The 20,981-nt window shown below is 39.6% G+C and overlaps 1 protein-coding gene across 24 annotated transcripts in view; it reads left to right on the forward strand.

The window, feature by feature from the left end:
* HELZ (helicase with zinc finger) overlaps positions 1 to 20,981 on the forward strand; it is a 148,350-nt gene that overhangs the window by 18,153 nt on the left and 109,216 nt on the right. For 15 of the 24 annotated variants that reach the window (XM_081580733.1, XM_081580731.1, XM_081580736.1 and 12 more), the window contains 2 exons: positions 3,221 to 3,448; positions 5,541 to 5,577. In XM_081580733.1, the coding sequence (XP_081436859.1) occupies positions 3,239 to 3,448; positions 5,541 to 5,577 (247 nt within the window). In that variant the 5' untranslated portion in view covers positions 3,221 to 3,238. Of the gene's footprint in view, positions 1 to 3,220; positions 3,453 to 5,540; positions 5,578 to 20,981 lie in introns of all 24 variants that reach the window. The other 9 variants (XM_081580741.1, XM_081580743.1, XM_081580749.1 and 6 more) reach the window with 1 other exon arrangement.

Consider the following 20,981-nt stretch of genomic DNA (forward strand, 5'->3'; position numbering starts at 1 on the left):
AAATTCTTTCTGAGGCTGCACTCTTGGCTCTGAAATGTACATTCACTGGAAGGGAAAAGTACAGGTTTTCCATTCATTAACAAACTTACCCTTCTTTATCTCTTTGCAGTTTTTAAAATCCATGTCCATTGTGACATTGATATTCATATTTTTAAAATGATTAACATTTTTTTCTTAAAATAATCAAACAGTAAAATGGACTTTTCCTCTAGTAATACAGTTCTATTAATATAACATGTATAAATGTGCAGCCATCAGTACAATCAGAATACAGAATATTATCACCCCCTAAAATTCCCTAATGCTATCCTTTTAGTTAACTGTTCCCATCCTATAATCTCTGCAACCATTGATGTTTTCTCCACCCCTTTAGTTTTATCTTTTTGAGGATGTCATATAAATAGAATCATGCAGTATGTAAACTTCTAGACTGGGTTCTTTTACTCTTTGAGCTTCATCTAAGTTATGGCATATAGTGAAAGCTTGTTCCTTTTATTACTGAGTAGTTTTCTATTGTCACTAATTAAAGGACATTTGGGTTGTTTCCAGTTTTTTTTAACGTTTTTGAATAGAGCTGCTGTAAACATTTGTGTACAGATTTTTGTGCAAACATAGATTTCATTTCTCTAAGGTAGCTGCCTGTGGGGAGAGGGGATTGCTGGATGATATACTGAGTATATTTTTAGCTTTACAAGCAACTGTCAACCCTCTTCCCAGAGTGGCTGTACCATTTTATGTTCTTACTAGCAATGTATGAGAGTTCCAGCTATTCTGCATCGTTGACATTACCATTATTTTTCATTTAGCCATTCTAATAGGTATATAGTAATATCTAATTATGGTTTTAACTTGTGTTTCTCGGATGACTGATGCCATTGAACATCTTTTCATGTGCTTATTTGCCATCATTATATCTTCTTAGTGGGGTATCTTTTGAAATCTTTTGCCCAGCTTTTCATTGGGTTGTTTTCTTACGCTTGAGTTTTGAGAATTCTTCGTATATTTGGATACAAATCCTTTTTCAGATATCTGCAATTGCTTTTCTCTGCAGTTGCAGTGATTTGCAGTTGGTTTTCTCTCAGTCTTTAGCTTTGCTTTTCATTCTTTTAATATAATAACATTTTTCAAAGGGCAAAAATGTTTAATTTTGATAAAGTCCATTTCATGCTTTTATCTTTTTTTTGTGTTATACTGAGATGGAAAATTTTTAAAATAAATTTCTATTCTATAAAAGTGGTAAAAAGCAACTTAGTGATGGGGATGTTCTCATAAATTTGACTTTTGGGGAAGGTGTGAATTTTATCATTTTCTGGAAAAGTAGTGCTAATTAATATACTCCTTAGTTTTGGGACCATCTAGAACTTTTGCTTAATGAAAGGATGCGATTGGTTTAGGTTGGTGAGGGTCTTCACACTTTTTATAAAATATGGTAATCACTGGTTGGTCAGATAGGTATACTTTCATGATGCAGAACTATGTACGAGTTCGTCCTTAAGACTGTCCCAGGGTTAGAGTAGTGATGTATCATATTCACAATTGGTGCTTTTGGGAGTGTCTTCAGTTTCTGCTCCACTGGAACATCATTAGAGCTCACAGTCAGCGCCCTGGCTGAAAGTGTGAGCTACATCAGAATGTCTGGATTTGAATCCTGCCCTTTATGTACATTATAACTGTGGGTGAGCAGCTTAACTTCTCTGTGCTTCAATTTCCTTATCTGTAAGTGGGAATGATAATAACACCCACCTTGTAAGGTCATTATGAGGAAATGAGATGACACAATATACATTATATATCTCATCAGCGTCTGGCACAGTATGCGTTCAGCAAATGGCTCTTGCTATTACTTTTATTACTATCGCTGAAATAGCTTTATGATAAAATTATTTAAACAAATGTTTTGGAATTTTTCAGTAGTCAAAATAACCACATATCACACTAAGTCATTTTTCTTCCATTTTTCTCTTTATACTTATTAAAATGCCCACATTTTTCTCTTTATACTTTTTATTATTAATCACTAATTGTGGCCTAATTGTTACTAATTATCATGTATATATACACTATTTTGTAAGAGAACTATCAGTTTGTTTTTCATATCCTGTAAGGTACTAATCAGATATGCACATATACATCAATTAGCTTCCCGCTGCCTGAAATAGCACCAAAACTGGCTTAGGCCAGAAAGAAATTTGAATTAGGCTCACCTAACTACAAAGTCCAGGCACAGCAAGCTGGATTCAGGACTCGGGTGAAGTCGTTGGGGCTCAGGTTCTCCCCATGACTCAGCTCTGCCTTTTCCTGGATGGACTTCAGTTGTTGGCGTTGCATATAGAAAGATGGCTGCAGCATATCCACCCGCTATAGCCTCACAGAGTTTAGATTCAGCGGGAAAGAGCACCAGCCTCTTTCCCAAAAGCCTCAGCAAAAGTCTCATGATGTCTCATTGGTTCTTATGGGGTCACATATCTGACCTTGAGCCAATCAGTCCCTGAGTTTGGGGCTATGAGACCCGCATTGGCCAGTTCTGGTCACATGACACCCCTTGATTGTCTTTTCTTTTCTTTTTTTTTTTTCTGGTGGAGCCCTCTCTTCAGGGGCCACATTTCCTCAGAGTAGGGTAGAGGTAATGACTCAGAGAGGAATCATGAGCTTTTATTACCAGAAAAGGGGATGGATGGATACTGGGTGGTCAAACAGCTAATGTGACATTAGGCTCTTTTTGTAGATCGGAAGCAGATCACAGGAGTCAGTGGATTTGGATTAGAATTTTGGTTTCTGATTCCAGCTTTTTTGTCTGTGAAGTTTTTTGTATTGGTGGGAAAAAATCCCACAGGAAACGGACTTTGATTCTCTGTAGCCTTAGTTGCAGAATTCTTAGACTGAAAGTTGGAGGTTGCACAGGAAGCATTTCTCCACCTTCTGGTTATAAAAGAAAAGAGAAGCCTCATGGCTTGCTATATTTTGTAATACTCAGCATCATGTTTCATTTATAAATTTGTCTCGTTTATAGATTTGACGTATTGTTGGTAGTGTGATCCTGACTTGAGAAGTATAGATTTTGTAGCATCAGTAGCTGCTGCTCAGCTGTGACCTTGATCAAAAGGCTGGTTGAGAGTAACTATTCAGATAGATAATTAAGCCAGCTGAGATAGGAATGGGGCTGGAATTCATAATTAATAGGTTTTTGAAACCTTCTCTTGTTCTTTCTCCATGTCTTTAGGATTTTTGTCCCTGAGTCATGGAAGACAGAAGAGCTGAGAAGTCATGTGAACAAGCATGTGAATCGCTGAAGAGGCAGGACTATGAGATGGCCCTCAAGCACTGCACAGAGGCCCTCCTTTCTCTTGGCCAGTACTCCGTGGCTGACTTTACAGGGCCCTGTCCGCTAGAGATAGAGAGCATCAAGATCGAGAGTCTTCTTTATAGAATTGCCTCCTTTTTGCAGCTGGTGAGTAGACACTGTCAATGAGCCAATGGTGAACCATGTTAAATGTCCTTTTTCTTTGAGTGGGGACTGTTGATGGTCATTCCCTCTGCAGATCACCAAATTCTGGGCTGAAGAGTTGTGTGAAGTGGCTAGGGATTGCTGAATATCTTTGATGGCAAGCAACTGTGTTTTTAAGACCTGAAAGTTTTACTATTGTATAGCATTTTTGACTATCCACTCAATTCAACAAGTATTTATTGAGTGCATACTGTGTGGTGGACACTGTTCTAGGTGTTTGTTTTATGTTGGTGAAAAAGAAAGATCCCTCCTTCCGAGTACTTTTTCTAGTATTGTGGAGGGGCAGGAAATAAAGAATAGGGATTATAAGGAAGTAAACACTTTGGATTGTTAGACGGTAACAGTTTGCATGAAAAAAGTCATAAAATAGAGGGTTTCTAGGGTTAGGGATAGGATTGCAGTTTTTAAGTTACTGTCAGTGCAGACTTCCTCAGGCAGGAACACGCCTGCCGCGTTTGAGGGACAGCTCTGGAGTCCAGGGTGTGGGAGTGAAGCGCGCAATAAGGGAGTGCAGCCTGGCTGGGCCCTCTGGGGTCTCCAGGTCACTGTGAGGTCTGCTTTCTGTTCTGCTTGAGGCGGAGCACTCTTGTGGGATTTTGAACAGGGCAGTGGCGTGATCTGATGTAAGAGGAATTATTTGATCTCTGTGTTGAACATAGAGTTTAAAGTATAAGGGTTAAGAGTAGATGCAAAGAGACTAGTTTGGAAGCTAGTAGAATAATCTAGGCCAGAGATGAAGTGGCTTAGATCAAAATGGTAACCATGCAGGTGGTGAGAAGTGGTTTGGTTCTGGCTATAGTTTGAAGGTAGAATGAAGCAGATATCCTAGTGTAGCAGAGAGTGAGAGATCTAGAGCAGTCTTAGTTCACTTACTTTGACTTATTATGTCTGAGTGGTTGGAAGAGTGGAGTTGCCTCCCACTGAGATGACGGTCTGTGGATGGGGAGCAGGTTTTATAGGAAAGTTCATTTTGGACACACTAAGTCTGTGGTCTGTGGATGATAAGAGCCTCAGGCCTGGGTTAGATCACTAGGGAGCGAGTGTAAACAGAGAGGAGGACGTGACTAAGGATTTGGTCTTACGGCACTGGTTTAAGAGTTATGGAGAAGAAGCAAAGCATCCTGAAGAGCAACCCATGAGGCTAAGGAAAACCATGAGAGCAGGGTGTGCTGGGAGCCAAAGGAGGAGAACCTGTCCAAGTGAGCAGATGTTCAGCATGTCCATTGCTGGAATGGATGTGGAGAATTGAGAATCGATAAAAAAATGACAGTGTATCTAAATGGGTGCATGTAAATATATCTGACTGGTGGCAGCCACTGGTGATTTACATGGAGTGGGGAGTGAAAGCCTAATAAAAGAGAGTTTAAGAGAAAGTCAGAAAAAAAAAAGAGAAAGTCAGGTGAAAGGAATTTGAATACATGATACAGACAGTTCTTGAGGAGCTTTGCCCCATTGAAGCGCACGCGCGCGCACACACATACGCACACACACAGGAATGGAAACTAGTGGGAGAAGTGAAGTCAAGAAAGGGATTTTTTCAGATGAGAGAAATAAGAGCTTGTTTGTTTATAGGACTAAACTGAAAGAAAACAAGAAATTAATGATGTATGAGAAATAGAAGAGGCTTGCCAGAGCGATGCTCTTGAGTAGGCCACGGAGCATATCTGCACGGGCAGGACTGGCTCTCCCTGGGACAGGTGGGAGGCAGAGTGGGGGCAGGAGGTAGGCAGGCAGGGTGGCGACCCTCATGGACAGTCTCTCTGCAGGACTGCCGTTCACTCAGCAAAGTGAGTAGCTGAGAATGAGGATGGGGTAGAGGAGGTGAGAAGGAGGGAGTAAAGGGCTAGGGAAGTGGGCGGTGAGGTTTACTTGGAGAGGATTGTGTAATCTTCAGCACAGAGTTAGCCTTGGTCTGTGAGTAGTAAATTTGCAACATTAATGATTAAACTTTGAAACAAAGCTGCAGCCTTTTGATAAAATCTCTTTTAAGAGGCCTTGAACTACTTGACTTTATCTTGTATCTTTTATTTTGCAGAAAAACTATGGGCAAGCTGATGAAGATTGTAGGCATGGTATGTTTAAAAACAAGATTCTCTTCTGCTTTGAAGATTTTGAATTATTTAATTGAGCAATGTTTAAGATTTGATTTTTTCATATACTGATTTAAGTAGTGATTTTAATATGAAAAATCCCCACTTTGTGGTGATGACTCCTTTGGATGACTTTCCTGGTATGGTGGGTGTGTACACGAACGTGTCCCTAGTCACAAGCGGTGGCATTGCTGTCGCTCCCTCGGGAGCACTGATAATGCCTTTTGAAAGTCGGTATGAGTGCTTTCAGTCAACAAAGAGCTATATTTTAAGAGCTATAACACATAACACACGTTGATGAAAATGTTAAGCTTGGATAAGTTGGGAAGCTTGACCTCTGTCTCCTACAATTTTTTTTTTCTCCTTCATTAGAAGATTTTCCTTAGAGAGAAGAGACTGACTAGAATGCTCTTTAGTGCTTTTTCCTGTTTTCTTTTGGTCAGGAAATTGATTAATAAGATTCTTGCTCTTTGGGTGCTCAGAGACTAGAAATCCTTTTCTTCGAGATTGCTGCCATTTTCTAGAGTGAGTCTAGGAGTGAGTGGGAGAAGAGTTCAGTGTGCGTTCTCACACACTCTTGGTGGGAGTTTTGCACAGCTCAGTGATTTGGATAATGGAATGTTTCAATTATCTAAATGGGGAGGAGGGCTGAGGTGTTTAATGTAAATTAAAGTTCTTTTCCTATTTGCTCTTTTGTGTCAAAACTTTTTCAAAGTACTAGTTATTTTTGTCGTAAACCTTTCAGAATGATCTTACCTACTCCTGTGGCATAGTGGACACATTGAACCATTCATTGATGATTCAGTGACCTCTCTGTAAACCTTGCTTCATAGAATTGTGCACTTTGGGAGATGGCTGGCTTTTGAGAGATACTGAGTACAATCTTTACTACCTATAGACGTTTAAAAGTTATTGACAAGCCAGATAATAAGTCAGATAACATGGAAGGGCCCACTACCCCTTCTCCCCACATGAGGAAGTCGGGTCATTAGTTTGCTTCATCTTCTTCACCTTTCTCTATAGTGAGCACAAATGCTTGAATACATTACATACATACATAGGCTTTTTTCTTTAAAAAAGAATTATGTGATCATAACGAAATTGCTTGCTTGCTTCCATAGTAATGTAGATCATGAATATCTTACTGAGTTAATAATGCATCAGCTCCAGCTCCTGCACCAAAGTCCATGGTGTAGATAGCCATCATTTATTCAGCTGTTCCCATGGTGCTGAGCATTAGGTGGTTCTAGTTTGTCATAATTCATCCTGTAATAAACATACTTTGTTTCTTACTGTCACCTTTGTTTCTGTGTGGTAGTCTTAAAAATTAGATACCTGGGTGAAGGAGTTTTAAAAGTTGAATGTCTGGGTTAAAATATACATATAATTTTCATAGACACTTTCAGATTAGTTTCAAATGCACACATTTTTAAATAGTTCAGAAGAAAATTAATAAAGTAAAAATGGCAAAAGATGACAACCTAAGTTTCAAGAATATGAATGCTTATTATACTATTCCCCCTAGTTTCTCATTCTAAATTTTTCATAATTTAGAAAATTATGAAAAATTCTCATATCTCATTTCACAGTCTCACATATCAGCAATATGTGGGAATGCCTGTTTCCTGTGATCTCACTAACTGGAACCTCTCAGTCTTGATATTGTGACAATCTCATATGTGAGAAGTGACCTCTTTAATTTTCGCTGCCTTGAGTACTAGTGAGGTTGATACTTTTCGTTTTTGGAGACATACAAAGTCCCAGTAGATTAAATGACTTGTAAAAAGTTGTAGAAGAGTAAATGTTGTTGGTGCAGGAACATATGGAAAAGTGTTGCATTTTTTGTTAGTTGTTTTACTTAGTTATTTTAAAGTTAGGTATTATTTTACTTAGTTATTTAGGTATTATTTATTATTACTATTATTACTGTTACTATTACTATTATTACTATTATTATGTAGGTTTTATTTATTTATTACTTGGTTATTAGGTATTATTTTACTGAGTTATTTTAAAGTTAGGTATTATTTTACAACTGCTGAATTAACAATATAAAAATTTAACCTGGAAACCTTTGAAGGTGAAGGATAGGTCTGTTACCTGGGTTGTGATTACAATAACATGAAAGTATATGTATGTCCAAACTCACCAGATTGTACACATTAGTTATGTGCAGTTTTTGTGTACTGATTTTGCTTCTGTAATGTGGGGAGAAAAATCACTGTCTCAGATAAGGTTGTAGTGAAATGAGTATATGCTTGTGGTGATGGGGGGGCGGTACCAAGCAGAGTACAGCTTGGTAATATGTTCATACCTTTGACCCACTAATCTCAGTTCTGGGATACTGTCCCAAGTAAATATTTCAAAAGAAGGAAAAAATTGTCTGTGGAATTGTGTTCATTGCAGTGCTGTGTGGAAAAGGGGGAAATTGGTTAGATTGCAATAATGGTTCAATGATTACATTCTATGCATTCCTTGTTACCATTTATGTGATAAGTAAGAACATGGAAATGCTTATTTAATGTAAAGTTGTTCATTTGAAGTAGACATTTGGAAATACTGTCTAAAGTTTATGTGTATATATTGCTAGTTGTAGAGGTCTGCTTTTATATTATATATAATTTTTTCCTCTTCCCTTTTGGTAACTGGTTTTTCTTTAGAAGTATAGTTGATTTACAGTATTACTTTAATTTCAGGTATACAGCAAGGTTATTTTTATATAAGATAAAATACCATGGTTAGGCAGTCAGTCAGTTATAAAAACAAGACCAGAGTCTCGGCCCTTGTTAATTATTACACTGGTTGGTGTGCTGGGTGCCCGGGCAGCTCCCTCTGCAGGGCCCCAGGCCTTGTCTGCGTCTGGCGTGCTGCGGGGTGCCCTGCTGGCAGCATCAGCTCGCATCCCTTGCATCTCAGCGCGCCTCCTTGCAGCTCCCCTCCCTGTTTCTCCCTCCGCTCGCTGCTGCCGACCCTGATTTCACTTTCTCACCAGGGATGGGAAACCAGGCAGGCAGTCTTTGTCGTGGAGTTAAAAAATTTAAATTCTTTTTTATTATGAAAAATGTACAAAGAGAAACTAGGGGAAATAGTATAATAAGCATTCATATTCTTGAAACTTAGGTTGTCACCTTTTGCCATATTTACTTCATTCGTTTTTTCCTGAACTGTTTAAAAATAATTATAGATACCATGATATTTACTGCTAAATACTTCAGTATGCAACTGTAATAAATAAGATCATAACTGTATAACCACAGCATTATTATTAACCTAATAAAAGTGACCATAATTCCCTAATATCAAAAACCCAATCCATAGTCAGATTTACCTGGTTGTCCCCAAAATGTGTTTGTTTGTTTTTTTTAATGGCTGATTTGTTTAAGCCAGGAACTAATCAGAGTCATAAGATTTGAAAGTTGGAGTTCTGCTTAAATAAATAGATTCCGAGTGAGGACTCAAGGACATCTTGAAAATAAACTACACAGACTTTAAGTTCAAAGAGTTTAGTTCTGAGTTTGGTGTTGTGTTCTGGATAGTGAGGATTGTCAAGCCAGTGGCAATGAGTAAGTCTGAGTAAAGTCTGTTTCATTATCTGAATATAAGCTGTATTTGGCATAACAGCAAAACTTCCATAAAATAAAGATTTTTCTTGTGCTTTTGAAATATTCATCATATAAGAAACTCACATTTTTTATACTAACAAAATAGAATAAGGTAAATGGAGAAAGTGAAATCAAATGGTAGTCTCAGCAACTGAAAGAGTTTATGCTGCATGTAATGTGTAAGTGAAACTGAATCATTATAACAGTGGATATTTTTCATACAGCTGTAAGATTCTTAAGCCCTAGCTGAGAGTGTCATTAATTTAAGAAATTAATGCAAACAGGAGTTTGGGGCATCTATTGATATTTATTATATTAATACTTGCCCTGTGAAGTGATTCAGTAACCAAAAAGCCCTGTTGAATAGATGCTGACTGTACTAAAAAAGGCAAATTGATACATTATTGATTGAACCTTCTACACTTCCCTTTTTCTCTGAAGAGTTTTCATTAAATAGATTTTATGGTAATTAAACATTTTTTTGGAAAAACAGTTAATAAGGGTAATAATATTTATTCAGAATTTTCTCTGAGTCGGACCCTCTGAAATAGTTTGTTTAATCACATTGTAATACCGTTCCAATTTTACAGGTGATGAGTGAGATTAAGTAACTTGCTTAAGAGCACAGAGTCTGTACAGAACTGGACTGTGGTTTTGAAGTGAAGTCTTTCTGATCTGAAAAGCCATGCTCCTTCTCTTTTATCTGTCCTAAGCGATAATCTGTGTATTCTTTAGAGTTTTACAGACATTATTCTGTTTAGTATAATAAATTTAGGGGAGGAAAGGTATATGGGTATTTTACATTCTAGAAAGGATTAAAAAAAAACAACCTGAGGCTCAGGGTGACATTGATAATCATTAGTAGAGTTGGACAAGAATTTGCATCTTTAAGCCAGGTTTTCCTATTGCCAAGACTTTTAAATAGTGGAGCAGTTCCAGTAATATTTCTTATTCTTTAGATCCAGTCACTGCAGAGTCACTGGAAGTTGCAAAGATAGTACAGAGTGATCCCATGTACTGTGCCCCTCACTGGTTACATCTTATGTAACCATAGTACAATATCAAAACTAGGAAGTTGACTTTGATTCAGTGACTGTGTAATTCTATGCCATTTTACTATGTGTGGATTTATGGAACCACCAGCACAATCGAGATACAGAACTGTTCCATCATGTGAAGCCCTTTTTTTGTGCTACCCTGTATAGTTACGCTCATGGTCCTGCCTCCCTGTGTAGCCCTGGCAACCACTAATCTGTTCTCCATCTCTGTAATTTTGTCCTTTTGAAAATAACACACAATAGAACCATATTGTTTGTGACCTTTTTAATATAACTTTTTTTCCCTCTCACCATGTATTTGAGGTCCATCCAAGTTTTTGAGTATGTAAATAGTCCATCCATTTTTATGGCTGAGTAGTATTCCACAACCCCTTCATGGATCATAGCCTTGTTGTGGTGAAGGGGCTTGCGTAACCCAATGAGGCTATGAGCCACCCAAGACAGACGGGTCGTGGTGAAGAGTTGTTACAAAATGTGGTCTGTGGAAGAGGAAATGGCATCCCACTCTAGTATTCTTGCCATGAGAACCCCACGAACAGTGTGAAAAGGCAAAAAGATACGACACCAGAAGATGAGCCCCCTAGATCGAAAAGTTGTCCATTCTGCTACGGGGAAAGGGTGGAGGGCAGTAGTAGCTCCAGAAAGAGCAAAGCAGTTGAGCCAAAGTGGAAATGATGCTCAGTTGTGGATGTGTCTGGTGGTGAAAGTAAAGCTCGATGCTGTAAACAACAGTATCATATAAGAACCTTGAATGTTAGGTCCATAAATCGTTGGACATGGTCAAGCAGGAAATGACAACAGTGAATATTGACATCTTAGGAATCAATGAACTAGAATGGATGGGAATGAGTGAATTTAATTCCAAGGACCATTATATCTGCTGTGGGCAAGAATCCCATAGAAGAAATGGAGTAGCCCTCACAGTCAACAAAGAGAGTCTGAAATGCAGTACTGGGTACAACCTCAAAATGACAGAATGATCGTGATTCTTTTCCAAGGCAAACTATTCAGCATTACAGTGATCCAAGTCTATGCCCCAGCCACTGATGCTGAAGAAACTGAAGTTGACCAGTTCTATGAAGACCTATAACACCTTTGAGAACTAACACCAAAAGATGTTCTTTTCATCACAGGCAATTGGAATGCAAAAGTAGAAAGTCAGGAGATACCCAGAATAACAGGCACATTTGCCCTTGGAGTACAAAATAAAGCAGGGCCAACAGAGTTTTGTTAAGAGAGCACACTGGTCACACCAAACGCCCTTTTCCAACAACCCAAGAGACAACCCTGCACGTGGGTATCACCAGATGGCCAATACCGAAATCAAATTATGTTCTTTCAAATTGAGGTGGTGAAGAAGACTCTTGAGAGTCCCTTGGACAGCAAGGAGATCAAAAGGAAATCAATTCCAAATATTCATTGGATAGACTGATGGTGAAGCTAAGGCTCCAATACTTTGGCCATCTGCTGCGAAGAGTTGACTCTTTGGAAAGACCCCTTTGCTTGGAAAGCTTGAAGGCAAAAGGAGAAGGGGGCAGCAGAGGATGAGATATTTCATCACTGACTCAATGAACATGAATTTGAGCAAACTCTGGGAGGTAGTGGAGGACAGAGGAGCCTAGTGTGTTGCAGTTCACGGGGTCACAAAGAGTCAGACGCGACTTAGTGACTGAAAACGATAACAAAGTGTCCACAGCATGGCTGCACCACAGGTGGTTCTCCAGCAGGAACCTAAGGCTTTGTGGGGTAGGGTCTCCGCTCTCACTCTCCGCTTGCCCGTAATGCCCATTCTAAGTAAAGTTCTTATATTTAAGTTGATAGGGATTAGAGAGTTAAATTATAAAATGCTAATTTTGGAATAGAATGAAAATCAGGGAAGTGAGTGAATATTTAGTATTTGAGTTAAGTTTGAGGATTGTTATCTTTCAAGTGTGCAGACTCCCTTTTTCCTGTGTGTAGATGTTTAAGAAAGCAATAGTCTTTCAACTAGGTCCTCTGAACTCAATTGGAAGAGGCTCATCATGGTCGAATGACTGTTCTGTGCCTTTTCTTATTTATGCAAGGTGTCAGTTACAGTCAGAAGTGACATTATAAATTTATCTCATGTTGTTTTTCACTCATGGGATAACTACTAGCATTAATTTTATATTAGCTGAAATTATACATAAAAAGAGAAGATTCAAAATGAGTGATACCTTGCCCTTTAAAATCTCAGTTAAAACTACGCCAAAAGAGGGCACTGAAATTAAGATTATTGTGATCACCTGAAAACATGGCGCTGTCCCATAGGGCAAAGAAAATAAAAGAGTAGCAAAATGTCAGTGTTTCTCAGTAAGCGAGGTGTTTTGTTTTTTTTTTTTTTAGAAAAATAAGCAAATCAGCCATGGAAACAGTGAAGTAAGGGAGGGTCTTAGCACAGAACTTCCCACAGTCAGGATTTTCACAGAGTGCTTAACAGTGGAGATGGCAAGATGTTGGCTTTTGACATTGAAATGAAGGCCGTGAAAGAGTCTTAGATTTAAAAAAATACAGTTAAATTGATCTTTTTAAGTAGAAAAAGCTTCTTCCAGTTTTTGAACAGTTAACAGAGATGAACTTTCCAGTAACTACATAGCAAATGCATTGTGGAAATTAGAATTCTTTATGAAGAGGAGGTTGAAGTCTCTAAAAGCAGCCTATTCTCTCTCTCTCTCTAATGCACACACAATATGACAGGTACTTTTGCAAATCCTGGTTTAACAGTGCCCTATGTGAACAGTCCATCCAAGCACGTAGATGAAGTAAACCGTCTGTGCTATGCTGGGGACGGAGGCTCAGGGCTGTTTCTATGCTTGTGTGTGCCGTCAGCTTTGTACTGTGTATAATTTTATATTTGTATAGTGATGAGGAAGTTGAGGTATATTCATTGTGTGTCGCTTGCTCCTTGGAAGGAAAGTTATGACCAACCTAGACAGCACATTAAAAAGCAGAGACATTACTTTGCCAACAAAGTTCTATCTAGTCAAAGTTATGGTTTTTCCAGTGGTCATGTATGGATGTGAGGCTTGGACTATAAAGAAAGCTGAGCGCTGAAGAATTGATGCTTTTGAACTGTGGTGTTGGAGAAGACTCTTGAGAGTTCCTTGAATTGCGAGGAGATCCAACCAGTCCATCCTAAAGGAAGTCAGTCCTGAATATTCATTGGAAAGACTGATGCTGAAGCTGAAACTCTAGTACTTGGACTGACTCATTGGAAAAGACCCTGATGCTGGGAAAGATTGAAGGAGGGAGGAGAAGGGGACAACAGAGGATAAGATGGCTGGATGGCATCACTGACTCAATGGACATGAGTTTGAGCAAGCTCCAGGAGTTGGTGATGGACAGGGAGGCCTGGCGTGCTTCAGTCCATGGGGTCGCAAAGAGTTGGACATGACTGAGCGACTGAACTGAACTGAAGTTGCTTCAGTCATGTCCGACTCTTTGCGACCCCATGGACTGTAAGCCGCCAGGCCCCTCTGTCCATGGGGTTCTCTAGGCAAGAACACTGTGGTGCATTGCCATGCTCTCCTCCAGAGGATCCGCTCAACCCAGGAATTGAACCCCCTTGCTTCTCCTGCTTTGCAGGCAGGTTCTTAACCACTCGTGCCACCTGGGAAGCCCCATGTTATTGAATTAGCTCTAAAATTTAAGCTGGAACACTGAAAATAAGCCAGGAGAAATACCTGTTTTTCTGTAGTATGAAAACATCCAGAAGAAAGTAGTCCAAGAGCCTTTACACTGAACTTCAGTTGAAGGAAAGCGTACTTTCAAGAAGATACAATAAGATCTCAGCTTTGAAGTTTGCTGTATACACAAGGGGTTGTAAGAGGGATAACAAAGGTTGTTGTGACTGGGTTGAAGGACCGGATACTGAAAGCAGTAAGAGCAAGGTGGCAGGGATGTGAGGACAGAAAGAGAGCAAGAGAAGGAGAGAAAGTGTATTACAGAATTTAAATCCAGAGGTGAAATGTTTAGGAGAGGTCTAATGATACCAAGCATTGAATTTTGTTAGGGCTTTTCATTTTCCAAAAGCATTTTATTAAGGAAATATTTTATCTGCAAAAGAGTTCGGTAGGAAGGACATAAAGTGCCACTAAAGCTGTAGCCCACATGCCTTAAAGTATCATGTATTAGAACTGGAAGGAAAGAGAGAGCGAGGGTAAGAAGGGTGGAGACAGGAGAAAGATAGTGGGAAAAAGACTGGTAACATGGACACTGCTGAGAGATCTGCCGCAGAACTGTATTTTGATCTATGTCATGTTTTCTGATGCTTGTTATAAATGGACATGTTGAGGTGACTTAAGCCTTCCACCATTTGCAATCTGTTTATATACTCCTCCCCCATCCCTAGGATATATTCAGCTACAAGTTTATGGCCAGAGATTAAATGGCTGATATTTAGGAAGGAATTTATTTATAAATTACAAATTTTTAATGTATTTATTAAATGGATCTTTTTATTTTTATTTATTTAAAATTTTATTTTTTTAAAAATAAATTTATTTATTTTAGTTGGGGGCTAATTACTTTACAATATTGTAGTAGTTTTTGCCATACATTGACATGAATCAGCCATGGGTTTACATGTGTTCCCCATCCTGAACCCCCCTCCCACCTCCCTCCCCATCCCATCCCTCTGGGTCATTCCATTGCCCCAGCCCTGAGCGTTTGTCTCATGCATCGAACATGGAATGGTGTTCTGTTTCACATATGATAATATACATGTTTCAATGCTATTGTCCCAGAACGTCCCACCCTCACCTTCTCCCTCAGAGTCCATAAGACTGTTCTATGCATCTGTGTCTCTTATTCTGTCTCACATATAGGGTTATTGTTCAGTTCAGTTCAGTCGCTCAGTCGTGTCCGACTCTTTGCAACCCCATGAATTGCAGCACGCCAGTCCTCTCTGTCCATCACCAACTCCTGGATTCTACCCAAACCCGTGTCCATCAAGTCGGTGATGCCATCCAACCATCTCATCCTCTGTTGTCCCCTTCTCCTCCTGCCCTCAATCCTACCCAGCATTAGGGTCTTTTCCAATGAGTCAATCCTTCGCATGAGGTGGCCAAAGTATTGGAGTTTCAGCTTCAACATCAGACCTTCCAACGAACACCCAGGATTGATCTCTTTTAGGATGGATTGATTGGATCTCCTTGCAGTCCAAGGGACTCTCAAGAGTCTTCTCCAACACCACAGTTCAAAAGCATCAATTCTGCAGCGCTCAGCTTTCTTCACCGTCCAACTCTCACATCCATACATGACCACTGGAAAAACCATAGCCTTGACTAGACGGACTTTTGTTGGCAAAGTAATGTCTCTGCTTTTAAATATGCTATCTAGGTTGGCCATAACCTTCCTTCCAAGGAGTAAGCGTCTTTTAATTTCGTGGCTGCAGTCACCATCAGCAGTGATTCTGGAGCCCAAAAAAATAAAGTCTGACACTGTTTCCACTGTTTCCCCATCTATTTCCCATGGAGTGATGGAACCAGATGCCATGATCTTAGTTTTCTGAACGTTGAGCTTTAAGCCAACTTTTTCACTCTCCTCTTTCACCTTCATCAAGAGGCTCTTTAGTTCTTCTTCACTTTCTGCCATAAGGGTGGTGTCATCCGCATATCTGAGGTTATTGATATTTCTCCCGGCAATCTTGATTCCAGCTTGTGTTTCTTCCAGCCCAGCTGTGTTTCTTCCAGCCCAGCGTTTCTCATGATGTACTCTGCAAATAAGTTAAATAAGCAGGGTGACAATATACAGCCTTGACGTACTCCTTTTCCTATTTGGAACCAGTCTGTTGTTCCATGTCCAGTTCTAACTGTTGCTTCCTGACCTGCATACAGGTTTCTCAAGAGACAGGTCAGATGGTCTGGTATTCCCATCTCTTTCAGAATTTTCCTCAGTTTATTGTGATCCACACAGTCAAAGGCTTTGGCATAGTCAATAAAGCAGAAATAGATGTTTTTCTGGAACTCTCTTCTTTTTCAATGATCCAGTGGATATTGGCAATTTGATCTCTGGTTCCTCTGCCTTTTCTAAAACCAGCTTGAACATCTGGAAGTTCACGTTCACGTATTGCTGAAGCCTGGCTTGGAGAATTTTGAGCATTACTTTACTAGCATGTGAGATGAGTGCAATTGTGCGGTAGTTTGAGCATTCTTTGGCATTGCCTTTCTTTGGGATTGGAACAAAGACTGACCTCTTCCAGTCCTGTGGCCACTGCTGAGTTTTCCAAGTTTGCTGGCATATCGAGTGCAGCACTTTCACAGCATCACCTTTGAGGATTTGAAATAGCTCAACTGGAATTCCATCACCTCCACTAGCTTTGTTCGTAGTGATGCTTTCTAAGGCCCACTTGACTTCACATTCCAGGATGTCTGGCTCTAGGTGAGTGATCACACCATTGTGATTATCTGGGTCGTGAAGATCTTTTTTGTACAGTTCTTCTGTGTATTCTTGCCACCTCTTCTTAATATCTTCTGCTTCTGTTAGGTCCATACCATTTCTGTCCTTTATCGAGCCTATCTTTGCATGAAATGTTCCTTTGGTATCTCTAATTTTCTTGAAGATATCTCTAGTCTTTCCCAATCTGTTGTTTTCCTCTATTTCTTTGCACTGATCGCTGAGGAAGGCTTTCTTATCTCTCCTTGCTATTCTTTGGAACTCTGCATTCAGATGGGAATATCTTTCCTTTTCTCCTTTGCTTTTTGCTTCTCTTCTCTTCCCAGCTATCTGTAAGGCCTCCTCAGACAGCCATTTTGCTTTTTTGCATTTCTTGTCCATGGGGATTTTCTTGATCCCTGTCTCCTGTACAATGTCACGAACCTCTGTCCATAGTTCATCAGGCACTCTGTCTATCAAGTCTAGTCCCTTAAATCTATTTGTCACTTCCAATATATACTCATAAGGGATTTGATCTAGGTCATACCTGAATGGACTAGTGGTTTTCCCTGCTTTCTTCAATTTAAGTCTGAATTTGGCAATAAGCAGTTCATGATCTGAGCCACAGTCTGCTCCTGGTCTTGTTTTTGCTGACTGTATAGAGCTTCTCCATCTTTGGCTGCAAAGAATATAATCAATCTGATTTCATTGTTGACCATCTGGTGATGTCCACGTGTAGAGTCTTCTCTTGTGTTGTTGGAATAGGGTGTTTGCTATTACCAGTGTGTTCTCGTGGCAAAACGCTATTAGCCTTTGCCCTGCTTCATTCTGTACTCCAAGGCCAAACTTGCCTGTTACGCCAGGTGTTTCTTGACTTCCTACTTTTGCATTCCAGTCCCCTATAATGAAAAGGACATCTTTTTTGGGTGTTAGTTCTAGAAGGTCTTGTAGGTCTTCATAGAACCGTTCAACTTCAGCTTGTTCGGCGTCACTGGTTGGGGCATAGACTTGGATTACCGTGATATTGAATGGTTTGCCTTGCAAATGAACAGAGATCATTCTGTCGTTTTTGAGATTGCATCCAAGTACTGCATTTTGTACTCTTTTGTTGACCATGATGGCTACTCCATTTCTTCTAAGGGATTCTTGCTCACAGTAGTAGATATAATGGTCATCTGAGTTAAATTCACCCATTCCAGTCCATTTTAGTTCGCTGATTCCTAGAATGTCGACGTTCACTCTTGCCATCTCCTGATTGACCACTTCCAATTTGCCTTGATTCATGGACCTAACATTCCAGGTTCCTATGCAGTATTGCTCTTTACAGCATTGTTACCATCTTTCAAATTCCATATATATGCATCAGTATACTGTATTGGTGTTTTTCTTTCTGGCTTACTTCACTCTGTATAATGGGCTCCAGTTTCATCCATCTCAGTAGAACCGATTCAAATGTATTTTTCTTTTAATGGCTGAGTAATATTCCATTGTGTATATGTACCACAGCTTCCTTATCCATTCGTCTGCTGATGGACATCTAGGTTGCTTCCATGTCCTGGCTATTGTAAACAGTGCTGCGATGAACATTGGGGTACACGCGTCTCTTTCAATTCTGGTTTCCTCGGTGTGTATGCCCAGCAGTGGGATTGCTGGGTCATATGGCAGTTCTATTCCCAGTTTTTTAAGGAATCTCCACACTCTTCTCCATAGTGGCTGTACTAGTTTGCATTCCCACCAACAGTGTAAGAGGGTTCCCTTTTCTCCACACCCTCTCCAGCATTTATTGCTTGTAGACTTTTGGATAGCAGCCATTCTGACTGGTGTGAAATGGTACCTCATTGTGGTTTTGATTTGCATTTCTCTGATAATGAGTGATGTTGAGCATCTTTTCATGTGTTTGTTAGCCATCTGTATGTCTTCTTTGGAGAAATGTCTGTTTAGTTCTTTGGCCCATTTTTTGATTGGGTCGTTTATTTTTCTGGAATTCAGCTGCAGTAGTTGCTTGTATATTTTTGAGATTAATTGTTTGTCTGTTGCTTCATTTGCTATTATTTTCTCCCATTCTGAAGGCTGTCTTTTCACCTTGCTTATAGTTTCCTTTGTTGTGCAAAAGCTTTTAATTTTAATTAGGTCCCATTTGTTTATTTTTGCTTTTATTTCCAATATTCTGGGAGGTGGGTCATGGAGGATCCTGCTGTGATTTATGTCGGAGAGTGTTTTGCCTATGTTTTCCTCTAGGAGTTTTATAGTTTCTGGTCTTACGTTTATGGATAAACATTTATAGATCTTTTTATTTTTATTTATTTAAAATTTGTTTTAAATTGGAGGATAATTGCTTTACAGTGTTGTGTTCATTTCTGCCATACAACAACGTGAATTGGCCAGAAGTATATATATCCCCTTCCTCTTGAGCCTCCCTCCCACCACCACCCCCACCCCCCCATCATTTTTATTTTTGATTCAGTTCCTGATGTGTTGGTTCAGAGAACGTGATCATATCCAAGTGGTGAGTAAGTTCATTTTATTATTGACTCAAAGATTTAGTTTAATGGTAATTTAAAAATTTCTTTTGAGAATGTTGGAAAAATACCACATTGATTAGGCTGTGGTCTTCAGTACAAGATTTTAGAAATAACTAAGGACTTGATAAGAGAAATAATGTAAAATGGTCATGTTGCTGAAAAAATACAGACTAATACTCAGCATTTACTGAACTTTAAACTTGTTTTAAGTGATCTTACTCATGGCAGGCAATACTTGACAGGCAAGGGGAATTACGTTTTAATTGTTTACCCCTTCGTTTTGGTAACCAGGGGTCACCTTACAGAGGCTGTTTTGGTCGAAGCCGTTGAATGAATGCATGCGTGTGTGCTCAGTCACTCAGTCGTGTCCAGCTCTTCGCGACCCCGTGGGCTACAGCCCGCCAGGCTCCTCTGTCCATGGGGATTCACCAGGCAAGAATACTGGAGTGGGCTGCCATGCCCTCCTCCAGGGGATCTTCCCATCAGGGATTGAACCCAGGTCTCCTGCATTGCAGGTGGATTCTTTACTATCTGAGCCACCAGGAAAGCCCAAGAATACTGGAGTGGGTAGCTTATTCCTTCTCCAGCCAACCCAGGAATCGAACCAGGTTCTCCTGCATTGCAGGTGGATTCTTCACCAGCTGAGCTACCAGGGAAGCCCAGTTGAATGAATACTCCTTCAATATTACTCATTTTCTGGTCCAAAACATTCCAACTAAGAGATATTTTAGGTCTTAGAAAATCTTACAAAAACTTAAGAATGAAAAGGGATAGAGCCTTGAATTTCGCATCACAGCTAAGGTGCTCAGATTCCTCCTTTGTAACTCAAGGGGCAGGAAGGAGTTCTGTGCTCACAAAGTTCCACAGATAGCTGGTGGGGAGAGAATTTATTTGTAAGGAAACATAACTTTTTTACAGTTGCCTAAGATTAGATTATGTTTTAATGGCATCTCTTTTGGCAGATTCAATAGCTGAGGCAAATTTTATGATACACTAGGCCATACTTTGTATTCTTTCAGGCTCTTTCAAAATGTTAAAGATAGTACAGTTCCGGGGTGGCAGCGCTGCGGCTTCGTGTCACCACGTGACACAGCAGCAGGGTGGCTTGTCTGTAATAGTCGACCGTTTCTTTGCCGTGGTTCTCCACGTGGGATCCTGCGAGACGTAAATGGAATTGCACTGAAAGACAACAATTAGAAGAAAGTACATCAGTAGTGTTTCTTGTCTGAAGTGTTTAGAGAGAGGAGAAGGAAAAGACTAATATGGAGACATTCAAACATCAATAGAATGGCAGAACTTTTGTAAAATAAAATTCAGCTAATACTTTGTACAAAACCAAAGACCTTTGAAAAGTGTTTGTAAAATATGTTGTTTAATACTCTTTAAACAAAGTGACATAATCATCTGAGACTGAAATATTCTTAATTTTTTTTTCATTTCCCTGAAACATTCCTCAGCTCTTGATAACTAGTTTCTTAATATCCCTGTTACTCAAAAGGAGCTCAGATGTTTGCTCAAGTTTTCAATACTATTTTATAATTTTTAGAGGGTTAGGTAACATCTAAGGAAGGTGAATGATCCAGACCTTGGCAGAACTACTGTTTTTCTTTAAAACATTTTCCTGGCATTCTATCATTTGATTCTTGCAACACAGTTTTCATGTTTCACTTCTACAAATGACCATGCTGAGGGCCAGAGAGATAAAATGACTTGCCAAAGGTCATATTTGAATAGTTTCAGGAATGGTAAGATCTGAGGGAGATGTGGGCTTACTGTGGAATTTTCTAAGGTGCTCAAGACATTCTTAAGGA

This window comes from Giraffa tippelskirchi, chromosome 3, assembly GCF_054371585.1.
Source record: "Giraffa tippelskirchi isolate mGirTip1 chromosome 3, T2T-mGirTip1v1.2.pri, whole genome shotgun sequence".
Classification (NCBI taxonomy): domain Eukaryota; kingdom Metazoa; phylum Chordata; class Mammalia; order Artiodactyla; family Giraffidae; genus Giraffa; species Giraffa tippelskirchi.